This window comes from Gouania willdenowi, chromosome 13 (genome assembly GCF_900634775.1).
Source record: "Gouania willdenowi chromosome 13, fGouWil2.1, whole genome shotgun sequence".
In the NCBI taxonomy this organism is placed as follows: Eukaryota; Metazoa; Chordata; class Actinopteri; order Blenniiformes; family Gobiesocidae; genus Gouania; species Gouania willdenowi.
The window spans coordinates 22140469-22155998 of NC_041056.1; the positions used below are offsets into that span (position 1 = coordinate 22140469).

A 15530-nucleotide genomic window follows, 5' to 3' on the forward strand; every position below is an offset into this window, starting at 1 on the left:
TCATTGAAAAATACATGACAAGATGCCCTTGAAAAAATAATCGCATATTAAATCGCAATCGCAATATTGAGTGTATATGTGTGTGTGTGTGTGTCGCTGATGGGGGAGAAAGAGGGTTGATCACTTCTCCTCTGGCCGTATCATAGACAGCGCCACTTTTACAGTTTAAGTGATAAACTTACGGAGTTACTAAAGGATGAGGCTTATTCAAGAAGTTAACTGCTTTAATTTTGCCCTCGTAAATTCAAGAGGTCCTGGCTGCAGACCTCCGCTGCAGCAGGTGGGAGGGGCTGCTGCCTCGGCTCTATAGACAGTGACGGCCGGGGGAGTTGTCGTGTGAAGTTGCTTAAAAAGTTCAATTTTTTCAGGTTTGAGCAACTAGGTCAGGCTTGACTAGTCGCTAAAATCATGTAAGCCATGTCGCTTGAAGGAGTATAACTTGAGGTTGCATCATTTATATTGATCTGAATGTAATCTAGTCGCTTCAGTTACTCCAGTCTCATTCGGTGTGAACGCACCTTTAGTGCGCTTGCGCAGCAAGTGAAAGCTGTCTGAGGACGAGCATGTACGACGGCCTTATGTCAGAATGATTGACAATTAGGAGGACCAATAGTCTAGATGATCTACATGGAATTGGAAGACAAAATAACATCCTGCACAATACCTTTAACTGTAAACAACAATTTGTGTAGTTAGGGTGACGAGGATTTGCGCCACAATGGCATCATATTCACCCTTTCTCTGTCTGGCTTATGTAAAGGAATGAATGCTGTGAATCTGAACAAAGGAACAGGGACTTGGACACAGCAGGAGAAAAGGAGCATGGAGGAGGTGTGTCTTACCAGTAACCTTCGTCACTATGATTATAGAAGACAGAAAATAGTTGACGTCCCTCCCCTTATTCTCCTCTCCCCCACCTTCTCCATCAGCCGCTCTCCTCTCGCACATCTGAGGTTCAGCATCCCCACAGCCTCCTCCTCCTCCTCCTCCTTTTTCTACACACCTCTCAGTTGCTCTCAAGCAGAGCCGGCACTAACAGCAGCTCTGAGGACAAAGATAACCCCCTCATAGAAAGAAGAGGAACAGAAACCAGACTCAAAGGATCACGATGATGATGATGAGTGTGTGCAATCTGAAGCAGATGTCTCGGAGCATGGAACCCCCGCTGCCTCTCCTTTTTCTCCACTTGCTTCTGGCCATCACAGCCACCAGCAGCAGCAGCATCGGGGCAGTCCCCTCTACTTTCCATCTGGCACTCGACACACCGGCCCCAGCCTTGCCTACCCCGACCAGGGTGACACCTCATCCAGACCCCTGCAAGGGCAGACCATGCCTGAATGAAGGGCTCTGCCAGGCACTCAGCACTGCCAGGCCAGTGGACACCTGGGAGTACAGTTGTACCTGCAGCGAGGGCTTCACTGGACGCAACTGTGAGGTAAGAACCACCATTGACTTTCATAGTTGATCGTGAACCATTAATCAACAAGGTTTTAAGATTAGTTAAAAATTAGACAAGTTCAAACATACAAAATATAAAGTAGTGCAGAAGCAGCTGCCCATTGAAGCCTGCTTGAGTCATTTTGACTCCTCATCATACAAATGATAAGGTGCTTTCATTCTTATTTTTGTTGGACTCATTTTCATTTTGTTCTAGAGGACGAATGTGTCCATTAGTCCTATTATAGATGCAATGTCTCTTCTCCACTAGATGGTGTGCAGATTAACCTCCCACGACATATTATGTGTGTGTTACACAGTACAGTAGATTATTATATACGCGCTCCTTCTCCGTGCTTTTGTCGAATGCTTTTTTAATGGGAGCGTGTGCTGCTACTGAGACACGGAGGCGAGCACTACGTTGCTGTGGCAACAGAAGGAAGAAGCAGCAGCAGTGAGATGCGAGTGAAAACTAAAGTGTATGTGTGTGTGTGTGTGTTTGTAAGAGTGTGCGGTATATGTTCCGCTGAAGTGTTTTTTCTTCCCACTTTTGCTAAATGCTTGTTCACGTGGATCTTGTTGGGTTCTTTCTTTCTTACTATTTACTCTATATTTTGTTAAGCACTTTGATATGACTTTGTTGTAATTTGAGCTATATAATTAAAGTTGAATTTAATTGATTATGTAATATACTGATTTTTTTGTTCTGTTCAAACCCAATGTAGTCCAAAGTTACATCACTCTATGATGAATTTAGTGAATGCATGGGGAAGTTCTTCAATGATGTGAATGCTGGTTTGGATCTTGTCAAATCAATATTTACAAACTCATTGGCCACTTCATTAGGTACACCTGTTCAATTGCACCATCATCAGCACCGCCTGCATGCAGAGTTCAGACTTCTGCCGACAGGAAGGAGGTTCACTTGTGCTAGGAGGTCTAAATCTAACAGATACTTGAGGTTGTTTGTCCTATCAGCTGTTGGGTTTCTAAATAAACTGTAGGCACTGTTGCCTGTATATTTTTAGGATGTACTGCTGGTCTTTGTGTCCTTCATCCCACTCACGTCCATCATGATGATATCCATGGTAGTTTTCTTTTATATGTATGTATCTATGTCATCGTGCTGTTTTTATGAATGTATTGCCTGCATGGACCTCTGATACAAACCAAAATGCCCCTCGGGGATAATAAATATTTTCCAATCCAATGACTTGGTCGCAGCTCAATGCATTTATACATCTAGATGTGGTCAAGACAACTTGCTGATGTTCAAACCAAGCCTCAGAATGGTTAAGAAAGGGGATTTAAGTGACTTTGAACCTAGCATGTTTGTTGGTGCCACACGGGCTGAAAAGAGAAAATATCCAGTGAGCGGCAGTTGTGTGGATCAATGCCTTGATGTGAGAGGTCAGAGGAGAATGGGCAGACTGGTTCAAGATGACTGAAAGGCAACAGTAACTTAAATAACCACTTGTTACAACCAAGGACGGCAGAATACCATCTCTAAATGCGTCAAACCTTGAAGAAGATGGCCTTCAGCAGCATGAACAACATAGAAGCTTGGATCTTGTATCTAATAAAGTGGCCCTTGAGTATATATTGCTGCCTTTTACCATATGAGTTGGTTTGTGTGGTTTTGTTCTGTGTTCTGTTTGTATTGTGGTTGTTTTAGCATATACAGTAGTTCCTCTTCATTGCGGGGGTTACATTCTAAAAATAACCCGCAATAGGCAAAATCTGCAAAGTAGTCAGCTTTAATTTTTACAATTATTATACATGTTTTAAGGCTGTAAAACCCCTCCCCACACACTTTATACACTTTTCTCAAACAGATGTTGATATTGTGGGTTTTGTCGGGGAGAAAATTTGCAAACATACAGCACTTCAAAGTGCGCAGGATCAAATTTCTCCATTTGCTTTATATGCGAGTTTGAAGCGAAGCCCCGCCCACCAGCGACACATCCAACATGGTGAGTTTCACTGCCTGCTGAAGCGAGGAGCTGTGCTCCCTTTTCTCCTCTCAAAAAAAAAAAATACCACCAGTGAAAAAGCTGTTGTGATTAGCGGCTAATGCTATCCTAGCTCAGTGCTGACTTTCAAAGATGAAAACTACAGAGATAACTTTTACCTGCCACTACCACCTCCTCGCTGATTCTCCTTCACGCCTAATCCTTCCTAGTCCGGTCCCGGTTATAAAGGCTGTGTCATACAGCTCCAGGTGGTCACACACAGCTTCTACTCAATGGTTGAATGGGTGAACAGACCCGTGTCCATGTTGACGGCTTGACGTCATTGTCAACAAATGATGGGCCGATCGAACCGCACCACCGCACAGGAAAGATTTCACATCTGGGCCGCGTCTATCCATTGACTTTGTATGTAATCCGTATAGACATTTCGTGATGCACCCGGTGTGAACGCAGCAGCCAGTCAGGATGCAGAAGACAGTGCGCGTGTTCTCCCTTAGCCTATCGGGACGCAGAACACAATGCGCGTTCATACACTGAAAAAAAAAATGCATGCAAAATTGCACTGTAAAAAAAATCCACGAAACACTGAGGCCACGAGTGACGCATTATAGCGAGGGATTACTGTACTTATTGTTACATGACCTTGGGTTCCTTAAAAGGCTATGATATATGCAACCACATCAATGGGACTCTTTTCGAACCCTTGCAAAGCACTTGTTCAACATGACCAACTTTGTGTTTAATATTCTGCCCAAGGACATTTGAACGCATGGACTTGGCAGAGCAAACCTCTGCCAAGCCCCAAATATCCTCTTTGTCAGATTTGGGCAGTTATCTGGATCACTTTATTGTAAGAATTTTTTTATCTTATTAATAACAATCCAGTAGTTCCAAATTTATGGGTACCTCCACTTTTCTTTTCAAAACATTGCGATGAAATGTGCAACCCAGATCTGAGCCAGTTCAAAGTTGTTGGGGTAATTGAGGAACCAATTCGATATAACTAAGTAAAATTTCTTAAAAATCTGTCAATTACAATTCAAAAACCAAGATGAGTTTTTGAAATTATGTCATTGATGAGGGATAGAGGTTTTTGAAACCGTATGAAATACATCTAGAGCCCATTCAGAATTTATTGGAATCTTTCATGGCGTAAGGTCTATCTTTGGTTTGGTTTGACGTAATCCTGCTAACATAATAAAAGGCCAAGCAAAAACAACAAATAAATTAATACCAGTGAAAATATTACAATTACAGTTTAAGGAATCAATCTTCCAATATGACCGGTTGAGTGAACGCTGGCACGTCTTCAACCCTCTTCACGCACCTCTCCACTCTCTCACCTAATATAATTTTGTTGGGTGATTTTAACATACACATGGACAATACTGCTCTTCCTTTCACTATAGACTTCTCTTCTTCCCTCGACAGCTTCAGCATCCACCAATTCTTTGATTTTTCCACACACGTAAAAAGGCCACACTCCGGATTTAATCTGCTGCACTGATAATGAACTGCATATTACGGACCATTTCCTTCTCTCATTCAACATCACCCTCTGCCTCTCTATCACCAAGCCACCTCGTGTCGTCTCCTTTCGCAACATTAAAAACATCTACAACATGGACAATCTGGACTCCTCTTCTTCCCCTGATGAACTGGTCTCGCAGTACAATAATAGCCTCACCTGCATTCTGAGCTCACTTGTCCTTGTCAAATCACGTTCTGTTTTCTTTACCTGTTCCTCCCCTTGGTTTACCCCTGAAATATGCATCCTGAAATCCAAAGGTTGTCAGCTTAAGAGGCTTTACAGGAAATCCGGTCTCACCATCCACAAAGCCTTATATACTGTTTCTTCATTGATAAAGTTAATAACATCCAGCAGCACTTATCACCCATGACCCCCCCGTCCACTGTAATCATCCCCAAATCAGCAGCCATCACCCCCATTCTGAAAAAACATGGTTCAGACCACAATGATTTCAATAACCTCCGCCCCATTTCCCACCTTCCTTTCATTTCCAAACTTTAAGAAAAAATCGTCGCTTCTCAACTCCACTCCCACCTCATCCAAAACAGCCTCAATGAAAAATTCAAATCCGGTTTCCGTCCCCTCCACAGCCCTCAAACTGCACTCCTCAAAAGCACCAATGACCTCTTCATGGCAGCAGACTCCGGTTTAATCTCCATCCTCATCCTCCTTGATCTGAGTTTGGCCTTCGACAATATTTCTCACCCCATCCTCCTCAATAGACTCTCCTCCATTGGCGTCACTCACACTCCCCCTCCACTGGTTCCACTCCTACCTCTCAGGCCGCACTCAGTTCATCCAACTCAAAACCTTCACTTTCCAGCCCTCCCCCGCCACTTCTGGTGTTCCCCAGGGCTCCGTCCTGGCCCCTTTCTCTTTATCATCTATCTCCTTCCACTCGACAATATCTTCAGGAAATTTGGCATTTAATTTTCACCCAACTCTATCTGTCCAGTATCTGTGCAACTCGTATTATCACCGGAACCCCCTCCTCTGACCACATCTCCCCTGTCTTTCAGCAGCTCCACTGACTTCCCATCAAATTCAGAATACATTTCAAAAGCCTCCTGTACACTTTCAAGGCCATCCACAAAGTTGCCTCCCCACCTGTCTGACCTCCTTCATATTGTCACTCACTCTCGCTCCCTCAGGTCTTCATCCTCCATCCACCTCATTGTACCCACTGCCCGCCTCAGCACCATGGCTAAGCGACTGAAAGCTCTGCTCCCAAACTCTGGAACTTTCTCCCCCCAGACATCAGAAACATCGACTCCTTACCCCTCTTCAAATCCAGACTCAAAACTCATCTCTTCCAATCAGCTCACTCGCTGTAAATTCTCATCCCTATTTTACCTACATTGCTTTTCTTTTGTGTTTTTTGTACTATACTGTTTTTAATGTATTACACTGTTTATATTGTGTTTTTTTTGTATTCTGTTTTTACTGTAAAGTGTCCTTGGGTGGCCGCTTTTAAATAAAATTAATTATTATTATTATTATTATTATTAATATTCCACTGTACCTGCTGTTAGTGTGAAGCAGGTATTTACATTATTAGGTGTAGCATTGTGCCAAGGAACAGCTCTCTGTGTTTTTGTCCTGCTTTCGTGTCTCGAATCAGAAAGCATCTGCAGTCCGTTGGCTCCACATCCTGCTTAGCTGCTTCTCAGCTCCACAGAGAATCAAGCAGTCACACTGCTTTGCTCTGAGGCTGGAAATCACATGCACTACTGGAACATTTTCATGCCAAGGAGAGAAACCCTCTCCTACATAATCCTATACTCACATTAACCACTGCTGTAAAATACCAAGACATCCGCTCCAGTTCTATGAACCACTGCTCATATTCAGCACCAGTTGTAAGCTGGACCTGAAAAAGGAGCTATTGATTTTTTACCATTGCGGCATTCTACTTACTAGTTGTTTTCATCCCCATGGAAACTGGAACAGCGGTAAATTGCACATTTTTTATGAATGACTTGATCGGTTTGCTTATTCTTCAAGTTGTCCAGTGAGGAATAACGACTGATAACCTGTCAAGGGAAAAGAAGTTCTAAAAATAGAAAACGGGTTGAAAAGGACATAAGCAGGCTGAATACTGTGTCTCCCTTTTGATGGTTGAGTCATCTGCCCAGCCCGGCAATTTTGTATTTCCATTGTTGGTAACGACATGGATGTGGTGTTTTAAATTCTTAAACTCTTAAATCGCTGCTTTACAAACTGTCATCATAAATTCCTGTTTTTTAAATGGAAAATCTACAAAAATCAACACTGCATCTAAAGTTAAACAATTAGTCATTAGTGTATTGTGTTAGCAGTAAAAAGCTTGTTACTTTCTTCAAACTAACACATTACAACAAACAAAAAGTAATTACTGATTTGTGTTGCTTGCATTGGATGAAATACGAGTAACTTACTCGGAATACCAATGACTTATGTTTTGCTTGGTGTGAACATGCAGAACGCCTATGCAATTTGTTTGGTTGCGTTAAACATGGCATATGAAAGCCATGATGAGATCGTCTCTAGTACTGAAGCCGGAGGGAGAAAAGCCGGACAGACACTATTATGGGACATGGACAGACACTATTATGGGACATGGATAGACAGGCACAGCTTTCTATCTCAGATAATAATGAAAAAAAACCTTCAGGTGTCCTGTTTAAAAAAAAGTCCATGCATCTACTCCAAGAAAGCATCTCCTATAATACTGCTTAAATTTACTTGATAAGAAGCCCATCAGTAAAAGTGTTAAATGAACAAGTTAAAATGCTAAATACTGCACACATTTGGTGAAATGTTCTTGTTCAATTCTCATTAATTCAGACCAGCATGATGTCGAGCCCTGTGACTTGCCTCCTACGTTGTTTTTTTAGTGCTACAGGAATAAAGCAGCTTAATCCAAAATTCCACCGTTGGCCCCATAATGGCAACACGCTGCTCTTTAATCATACCTGCACTTTTTACAGATCCCAGTCTGTAACCCGCCCTAGTTCTTGCGAGATGCATATTGCCTTCTTTTTTAATAGCATGTTGAGTTAAGGTTTTGTTTATTCAGACAAGGTTTTTCAGGAATTTTTTTTATCTCCTGACATGTTTCGACTGTCAACTGCGTCTTTGTCGTTCTGCTGATTGCCTTTGATGATTTATTTTTTTTAATTTTCACTTGACTTCCATGTAGTAGTTCCAGCAAGATTCATTTCATTATCTTCTAGAGGACAGAATTCATTTTGCAACCCGCCCTGTTAGAATTCACTACCACTGGTTTTTCTGTGACCTATTAGCTTCTCAGACTCTTGCATACTCATTATTAAAGGGCCTGTTGTGCGTTCCTGATGGATTTGGTATTTTGCGCTTTAGCACAGTAGAGCTGTAGCAGCACGAAGCAGACATCATTTATGCGGCAGTTCAGGGTCTATATATATATATATATATATATATATATATATATATGTCTATACTTCAATTTACAAGCCAAACATAATAATCACATTGTAAATCTTTATTTTGCAGTTTGAAATGTGGGTTTAGGAGTTGAAAGGCTGAAAGAAGTGATGTATAGAAGCTGTTGCTGCAGCAGCACGTTTTTTTTTTTTTTTATAAGCCTATGTGATTGTGTCAGAGCTGTGGTGGAATGGAAGTGTTTTGGTTGCTGTGATCTTTTTTTTTTTTTGAGATGTCAGCTGAGATTTTCACACTTTCATCTAAGTTCTTCTCTTATGACCGAGCAGCTTGTGATGTCTGCTTTCCTACTTGTTTTTCACACTTGGTAACCTCAGGTGCTAACACATTTGAGCGTTGCTTAACATTTCGATTAGTGCTTCCTTCCTTTTAGTCATTCGTTTTACTGATATATATATATAACTAAGGTGAAAATGGCATATTGTAGCACAGCTAGCATCCCCCTTCACTACCAGCTGGGACATGACTCATGTTTATTTAATAAAAAGACGATGACTTTTTCAACTTGATAAAACACAAAATTTTACAACATGGCAACATAAAAACACATTTACGGTTGAATGAAAATGACCAGCAGGTGGTGATGCCAGCAAAGAAAATCTCCATAAACAGGTTTGTTTTATGAATAATAGGATTTTTTTCAAATGCTGCTTCAGCACTTCATGCACAACTTACTGCACCAAACACATTTAAAGCTTTCAAATCAAACTCTCTTAGATGATACTTTATGGACATTAGTGAGGTTTATTGTCTAGCTCACTAACAGGTGGAGAACTAAAGGGGATCGTTCACCCATTAGACCAGGCGTGTCAAACTCATTTTCACTCAAGGGCCAAATACCGAGTAGTTTGATATCTAGTGGGCCGCAGATTTTAGGTGGTGGAAAAAAGCTTGTGCTTTATTTTACATTTCTGCGTGTCAGTGATATCTCCATCCAAGCAATAAATGACAGATTTGAGTCCCTGCAGGATCTTCACTTCTTAATTTTTGAGACAAGTTATTGTGTAAGTTTTAATGTATCCATTAAAACCATAAAATAATAATTCAATCAAATGAAATGAAAATAAATGTATTTATCCACTTATCTTGCCATGTCTGCATATGTCATCAAAGGTTAACTCTATATGTAGCGCAACATTTTTTTTGACAGCAATGCATGATTTATTCTTGCAACAAGTAAAACAATAAATGTATTCATATTGCATAATTGTGAACATCTTTGTGTATTTTTTAGGGGAATTTTATAGAATTGTTTGTGAGGAAATTCCATGTTTAAAAAAAAAAATATTTCCACAATTTGGGATTTAAAAAAGAATTACAGCAGTCGTGATGTAAGCATGGTAATACTGTGAGAACCACAACTGAATTTTTTGGTTCTTTATATAATGATAAATGTGTTTTCTGTCTTTTTTTCCCCCTTTTGCTGGCCAAATTTAATGTATTAAAGGGCTGGTTTTGGCCCTCGGGCCTTGAGTTTGACACGTGCTTTATCCTGTGCAAACAGCGGATAGGGAACGCCATCAGAGCACGTTGATGGTTAACCATCCTCTGAATGAATTTGTAATAAAAATATTTGACTTTAATTGATAGCTTTTATCCTGTTCCCTCTTTTTAATGAAGTGGAATCTCCTAAATGACTGGGTTTTTGCTGTGTATAAGTAATTGAATAGTGAAGAGCTGCAAACAGCAGCAAGTAGAAACAAGTGCAATTGGCTTCAGATGTTTTGATGAATGCTTGCTCCTTCTAACCCCTTGTGCAGCTTTGATTTTGCAGCAGAAATCAGATTTCTTTGAGCTGTTATTTCTGAGCCTTTGGTGAGATTTATGTTGAAGTTATGTTCGTATTCCATGAGAACGGTGCAGCCTTTGAACTGGAGAGATACGGATCAATCACTGTGGTCATTTCCATATGACACACTACTTTTTCGATTAATCTTATGGGCATGAAGACTTGCTGATCAGAGGAATTGTGGACCAGTGAACGTCTACGCAACCATTGCTAAAGAGTTTATGAATAACATTTACTCATGACTTTTTGCTGCTGGACACAATCATTTTCTAGCAGATAAATTCATAGTATAGCCCTCATAGATCAATAAATCAAACATCATTTGATTGAAAAGAGATGCTTTAAATTGCTGCTCTGAACTTTGTTTTCATCTCCACCACAAACACTGTTTTTTGACATTTTCACGCATTGCATTGTGGAATGTGTGGAGTTACGTAGACTGAAGTGTTTTTACTTCATTCTTATTGTGATTTCTGGTGTTTCTTCACAGTATTCCTTGTGATACTGCAATGAATTAAAATCATTTCTATGCAGAAATTTCCACAACTTCTGTGACGAACTTCCCATCCCTCAATACAATACGCGCAATGCAATTTACATCTTTTTTTCAAGCAAATGATCTTTGATTTATTGATTCATGTTGCCTGCAGTATGGCCTCTATTCTCCCATGCACGTAAGACAGAAAAGCCACGCAACAGCGCTGTTCTTGGCTGCGCGCTTTTCTCCCCCAGCACTTAGTCAGGCACTGCGCGCCTTGATCCCAGTTACGCACTCGGGGTGGAGTGGCCCTGAAATGTGGGCGTTCCCATTCAAATCTGGCCTTACACGCATTCTCCGGGAGACTTGAGTTCTTTTCCTCTCATGCACTTCTGAACCTGGAATAAGTGCAGAGCCCCGAGAAGGTGAAACATTATATTGTCAAAAGATTGACCATCAGCATTTCTAACATGTTCACATTTAACATTTGTAGACGGGACAAATTGTGTAACATTTCATCATATTTTATCCGTGCTGTCCACTCTACTCTTCCTGGGAGGGGGTGGGTGCTGCGTCGCGGAGCTGATCAGCTGTGCGCACCCGAGGTGTGCACGTCGGCTGCTGCAACTTGTTAAAATGAAACTCTGACAGACGTCAGACTGATGTACAACTATTTTAACACTGTGTATAACTTAAAGCCACACTTTGATCACACTACAAGAGTAAATAAGTGAAACATTGATGACAGATGATGACGATGACGACTAATGCGCGCTGATCATTTCTGAATGCAGGAATGTAAGAAGTTAATAAAATCACACTTTCCACACAAACAAAGAATCTGTCGTTAGTATGAGGGGGAGAAAAAAGAAATTTTAGCTGTGGTTCGGACAGAAGAATGCGGGCGATCTTCACCCTGCACTAATCTGATCAAATCAACCAGTTACATTGTTTATCAACTAAGACGTTTAGAATTAAAAGTGCGCATTGTCATTTTCAAGGATTTCAATGACATTTACAAGCATTGAAAAAAACTCCATGCTCCGTGATTTCTAGACGGGCCCCCAAAAATGACATCACTGCCCAGTCCACCTTCCTGGCTTCAGACCGCCTTCATTCACAGACTATGCGCTTTTGTTTGATTTACTGTACTTGCGGTGGGCGTGTCGGGAGCCTTGACCGGAGGATATACGCACAGGAGAGAACTGCAGGTGCGTCAAAAAGAGCTTCAGTCCATACCAGAGACTACAGCCCTATGTCTTTAGCTGATAAATAATTATTGTTCCCAACACCTTTAATTGTGCAGTTTGTGCAATAGTAGTGTAGCTTCTTTATGTGGTGTGCATGGTGTTACATCCTGGCTTCACTGTCATTTATTGTGTTTTAAGTGCTAAGTTTCTATCTGTATCCAACACTAAGTTCGACCTGTTGCACCTTTGAGAGTAGACTGGGGGGATATAGAAGCAGATTTACTAAAATCTCAAATAATGGGAACAAAATCTCTTGCGTGCTTGAATACGTTGTAATTTGAAGCCGTTAAAGGGAGGTGCAGCAGGTGCATGTTCTCTCTCTGTTCTGAGCTCAATACATTCAATTTTGCACTGCACAAACCCGCTCCTGGGCATCATCAGGGAGGTCAGTTAGGGCAGGAGGAGTTGATTAGATTTAGGTGTGCAGTTCTTTTCATGTAGTTTTGTTTTCCCTGTGTATTCTGCTTGCACATCACTGCAGTCATCACGGTGTGTAAAGCTGTGAAAGTTACCACCTACCTGTGGGGCGTGCATACATTTATGTGCAAAAACAAGCACCACAAACAGGCTTGAGAAATGTGATTGTGCATAGCTGATCTGCCAACATTGCATATTCATCAAAGGCCAACACATTAAATAGATTGTACACGCTATGTAAGAGAATATAGAGGCCTTTTCTTTTCTGATTTTTAAATCTTTTTTAAACACGTGTTTGCTGTAGCTTTTAACACTGTTCGAGTCAATGTCATTTTTAACAGGTACTGTATAGTTTTTTAACGTTCAGTGTTGTATTTCTTGTATATATTTTATATTTATTGTACAGCACTTTGGTCAAGTCTTGTTTGTGTTTAAACATGCTTTATAAATAAATTGGAATTGTAATCCTGATGGCGTTTGTGCAGTTTTTTTACAGGCGCAATTCTTTCATAAATCTGCCACATATTGTCTCCTGTTTGCAGATGATGTGGTTCCCAATTGGTTCTATTAAAAATGTCTTGGTCACGGTCCTCAGCTGCAAAAGGGTAGCTTGACAACTTCAGGTCAGAGCAGAGGTCTTACTTAAAGTGGAAAAGTTTCAGTATCTTGGAATCTGGCTGAAGCATGAGATCATCAGATGGATCTTCTTGGTGATATTTGCAATATAGTGGTTACTCAAACACATTTGTGGATAAAGAAGGAGCAGAAGGTGAAACTCTTTGTTGTGTGGATTCTCCTACATTCCAACTCTTACCATGAGCTCTAAGAGCCAAAGTCCTTGTTATTGAATTAGCCACTTTTCCCCACATCAGCAGGGAAGCTTTTAAGATTAATCTTTCTTCTAGAGTCTTGGGCCAAAATAGCCTGAAACTTTGCCTTGAACAAGGAAATGAAAACCAACTCATTACTAGGCTTAACACCAATCTGATTGGCTATGTCGGATCGGCTGTTATTCTGCATTTTATGTAATTAATGTGATCGGCTGTAATGTCTTAATTCGCCGATCCGATCAATGACATCATTGTTGTAATGAAACTTTCTGTCGATGCTCTCATTGCATTGTTTTATCCACAAATGTTGTTTGGTTGGAGCGGAGCGGCTGAGTGCCAGACTTCTTCCCCAGTCTACCGGCTCTGAAAGCGGGGGCAGTGTCTGCTGTTAGTGTCTGTGTGTGTGAGTCCTAGAACGGAGCGATGCGCTCCCGTTTACTTTCGCTTTCATACCGGAGACTCTTGTCCGTTTCAAGGTGATAGTTAACACAGAAGCGTGCGTGTGTGTGCATGCGCCCCACTTCCGCTGTGCACCTGTTACTGTGAACTATAAGCAACAGCAGGTCTTGCGTTGCCACAGTCCGGAAATTTGTGTTTGCTCCTAATGCTAATGCTGGTGGAGGCTTCACGTAGTTCCAGTGTGGTCTGGCTCCGCAGCTTCATCTCTAACCCTCCTTTAGTCGACACAACTCGATGATCAGGGACTAAATGAAATGGTTTAGCTCACATTTACACCTGCAAGTGCTCGGTCTGCATTACATTTTTAGAAGCGGAGCAATGACACTCTTATGCTTGCAATGTTATGTTCAGGTCCTGTATGGAAATAGTGAAAACTCTTCCACTCCCTCACAGTCACAAGGCTGCGTTTAGGTCCCGAAACATGGTTCCGTTTGATTTTCTGTGAATCTGTATCAGGTAGTACCGAAGGAATTTGGTTGTTACCTAAAAAAACAACCTGATTTCATATGATCGGATCGATGATCGTTTTTTTTACACTCACTGATCGGTGATTGATGATTGGCCAAAAAATCCTGACCGTGTAAAGCCTACTCATTACATCCTGCTGCTGGTGTTTAACCTCTTTGGATCAGATAATGGATGATCAGCTTTGACTTCAGACTGAGAATGTGTTGGAGGTGACAGTGGCATTAGACCCAGTAAACATATCACCCTCGGTGCATTTGGCTGTTCCAACAAATGACTCAGGAACAGATGCCAAAGAGGTCTGGATGCTTCCTCTTCTGACACTCATAGCTGTTTGTATGAGATTACCGATTACTGAGGCCAACTTGGAGACATTCTGCACAGTGTGGCATACAGTATGTGTGCTTTGTGGGTTGTACTGGTATGTGTCACATACGGTCTCTTAATGTGGCTAAAAATCTAAGTAAATGAATGAAGCATGCATCGCTTGTTGATAGGAGATGCTGTACATAAAATGTTGGTGTATTTTTTACATATGAATATTAATGTGAATATTCCTAAAATGAACAAACATGGTGATGAAAAATGTCACCAATGTAAATTGGATTTATTTTAAAAGCCTGTCGATTACGTTGCAAGGTTACCTGGATGCAAGAAGAAGAAGATGCTGCTTATTTTTAATACATTCCTTTGTAGTTGGTTATGGTCAGTCAAACTTGAAATTTGTTGTGTACAGTTTTGTGTAAATTTGTCTTTAAAAGCACAAATAATGTGTTGAAAATCTTATATCGACTTTTTGGGAGTGAGCTCTGATTCTGATGCATGTTCTGTTTTTGCCGTTGGGGGAAGAATCAAACTCCGCAGGGAGGAATCGATCTTGTCTGGAGCTCAGTATCCCACTGATTCTTCCACTTACAATCATTCTGCTCTGATCACATCCAAGCTCTTTGATCTGCAGTGACTGAGTCATCAATTATCACTCGCAATGCTTGCGAGCTTGTATTAGCATCAGTACTACACGAGATTATCTTCATTTTTTTTGTGAGTGAAACTTAAAGACCTTAAATAAACAGCAATCTTTTTTCTCATATCTTATTTGTCACTTGGATGATTATAAATATTTTCAAGGTCAGACATGGATTTGCACCCAAGAGCTCATAGACATAATATTATCTTGGTTCGTGGCTATAAGCCAAACTTTCTATTTAATTTGTCTGGACTGCATTAGCTATAGTTAGTAAGGTTAAAGGTGATGATGAAACACACCAATAAGGACTCTAATAAATCAAAAATATACATTTTTATGACTTTATAAAAGAAGCCAAAGCTTGACTATGCAATTTTCACATAGAAAGATATCATGTCGTCTCCTTTTATCCTCTTTTGATCTTTTCTCCTCCAATCTCTTAACTTGTCATTCCCCTCTTTTGTTTGTCTTG

General features: G+C 40.8%; 1 protein-coding gene across 1 annotated transcript in view; it reads left to right on the plus strand.

Moving 5' to 3' along the window:
* The first annotated feature begins 760 nt into the window (after positions 1-760).
* The window catches only part of dner (delta/notch-like EGF repeat containing), a 53815-nt gene continuing 39045 nt past the window's right edge, over positions 761-15530 (plus strand). Inside the window, exon 1 of the mRNA XM_028465288.1 lies at positions 761-1435. Within this exon, the coding sequence (XP_028321089.1) occupies positions 1109-1435 (327 nt within the window). The 5' untranslated portion in view covers positions 761-1108. The remainder of the gene's footprint in view (positions 1436-15530) is intronic.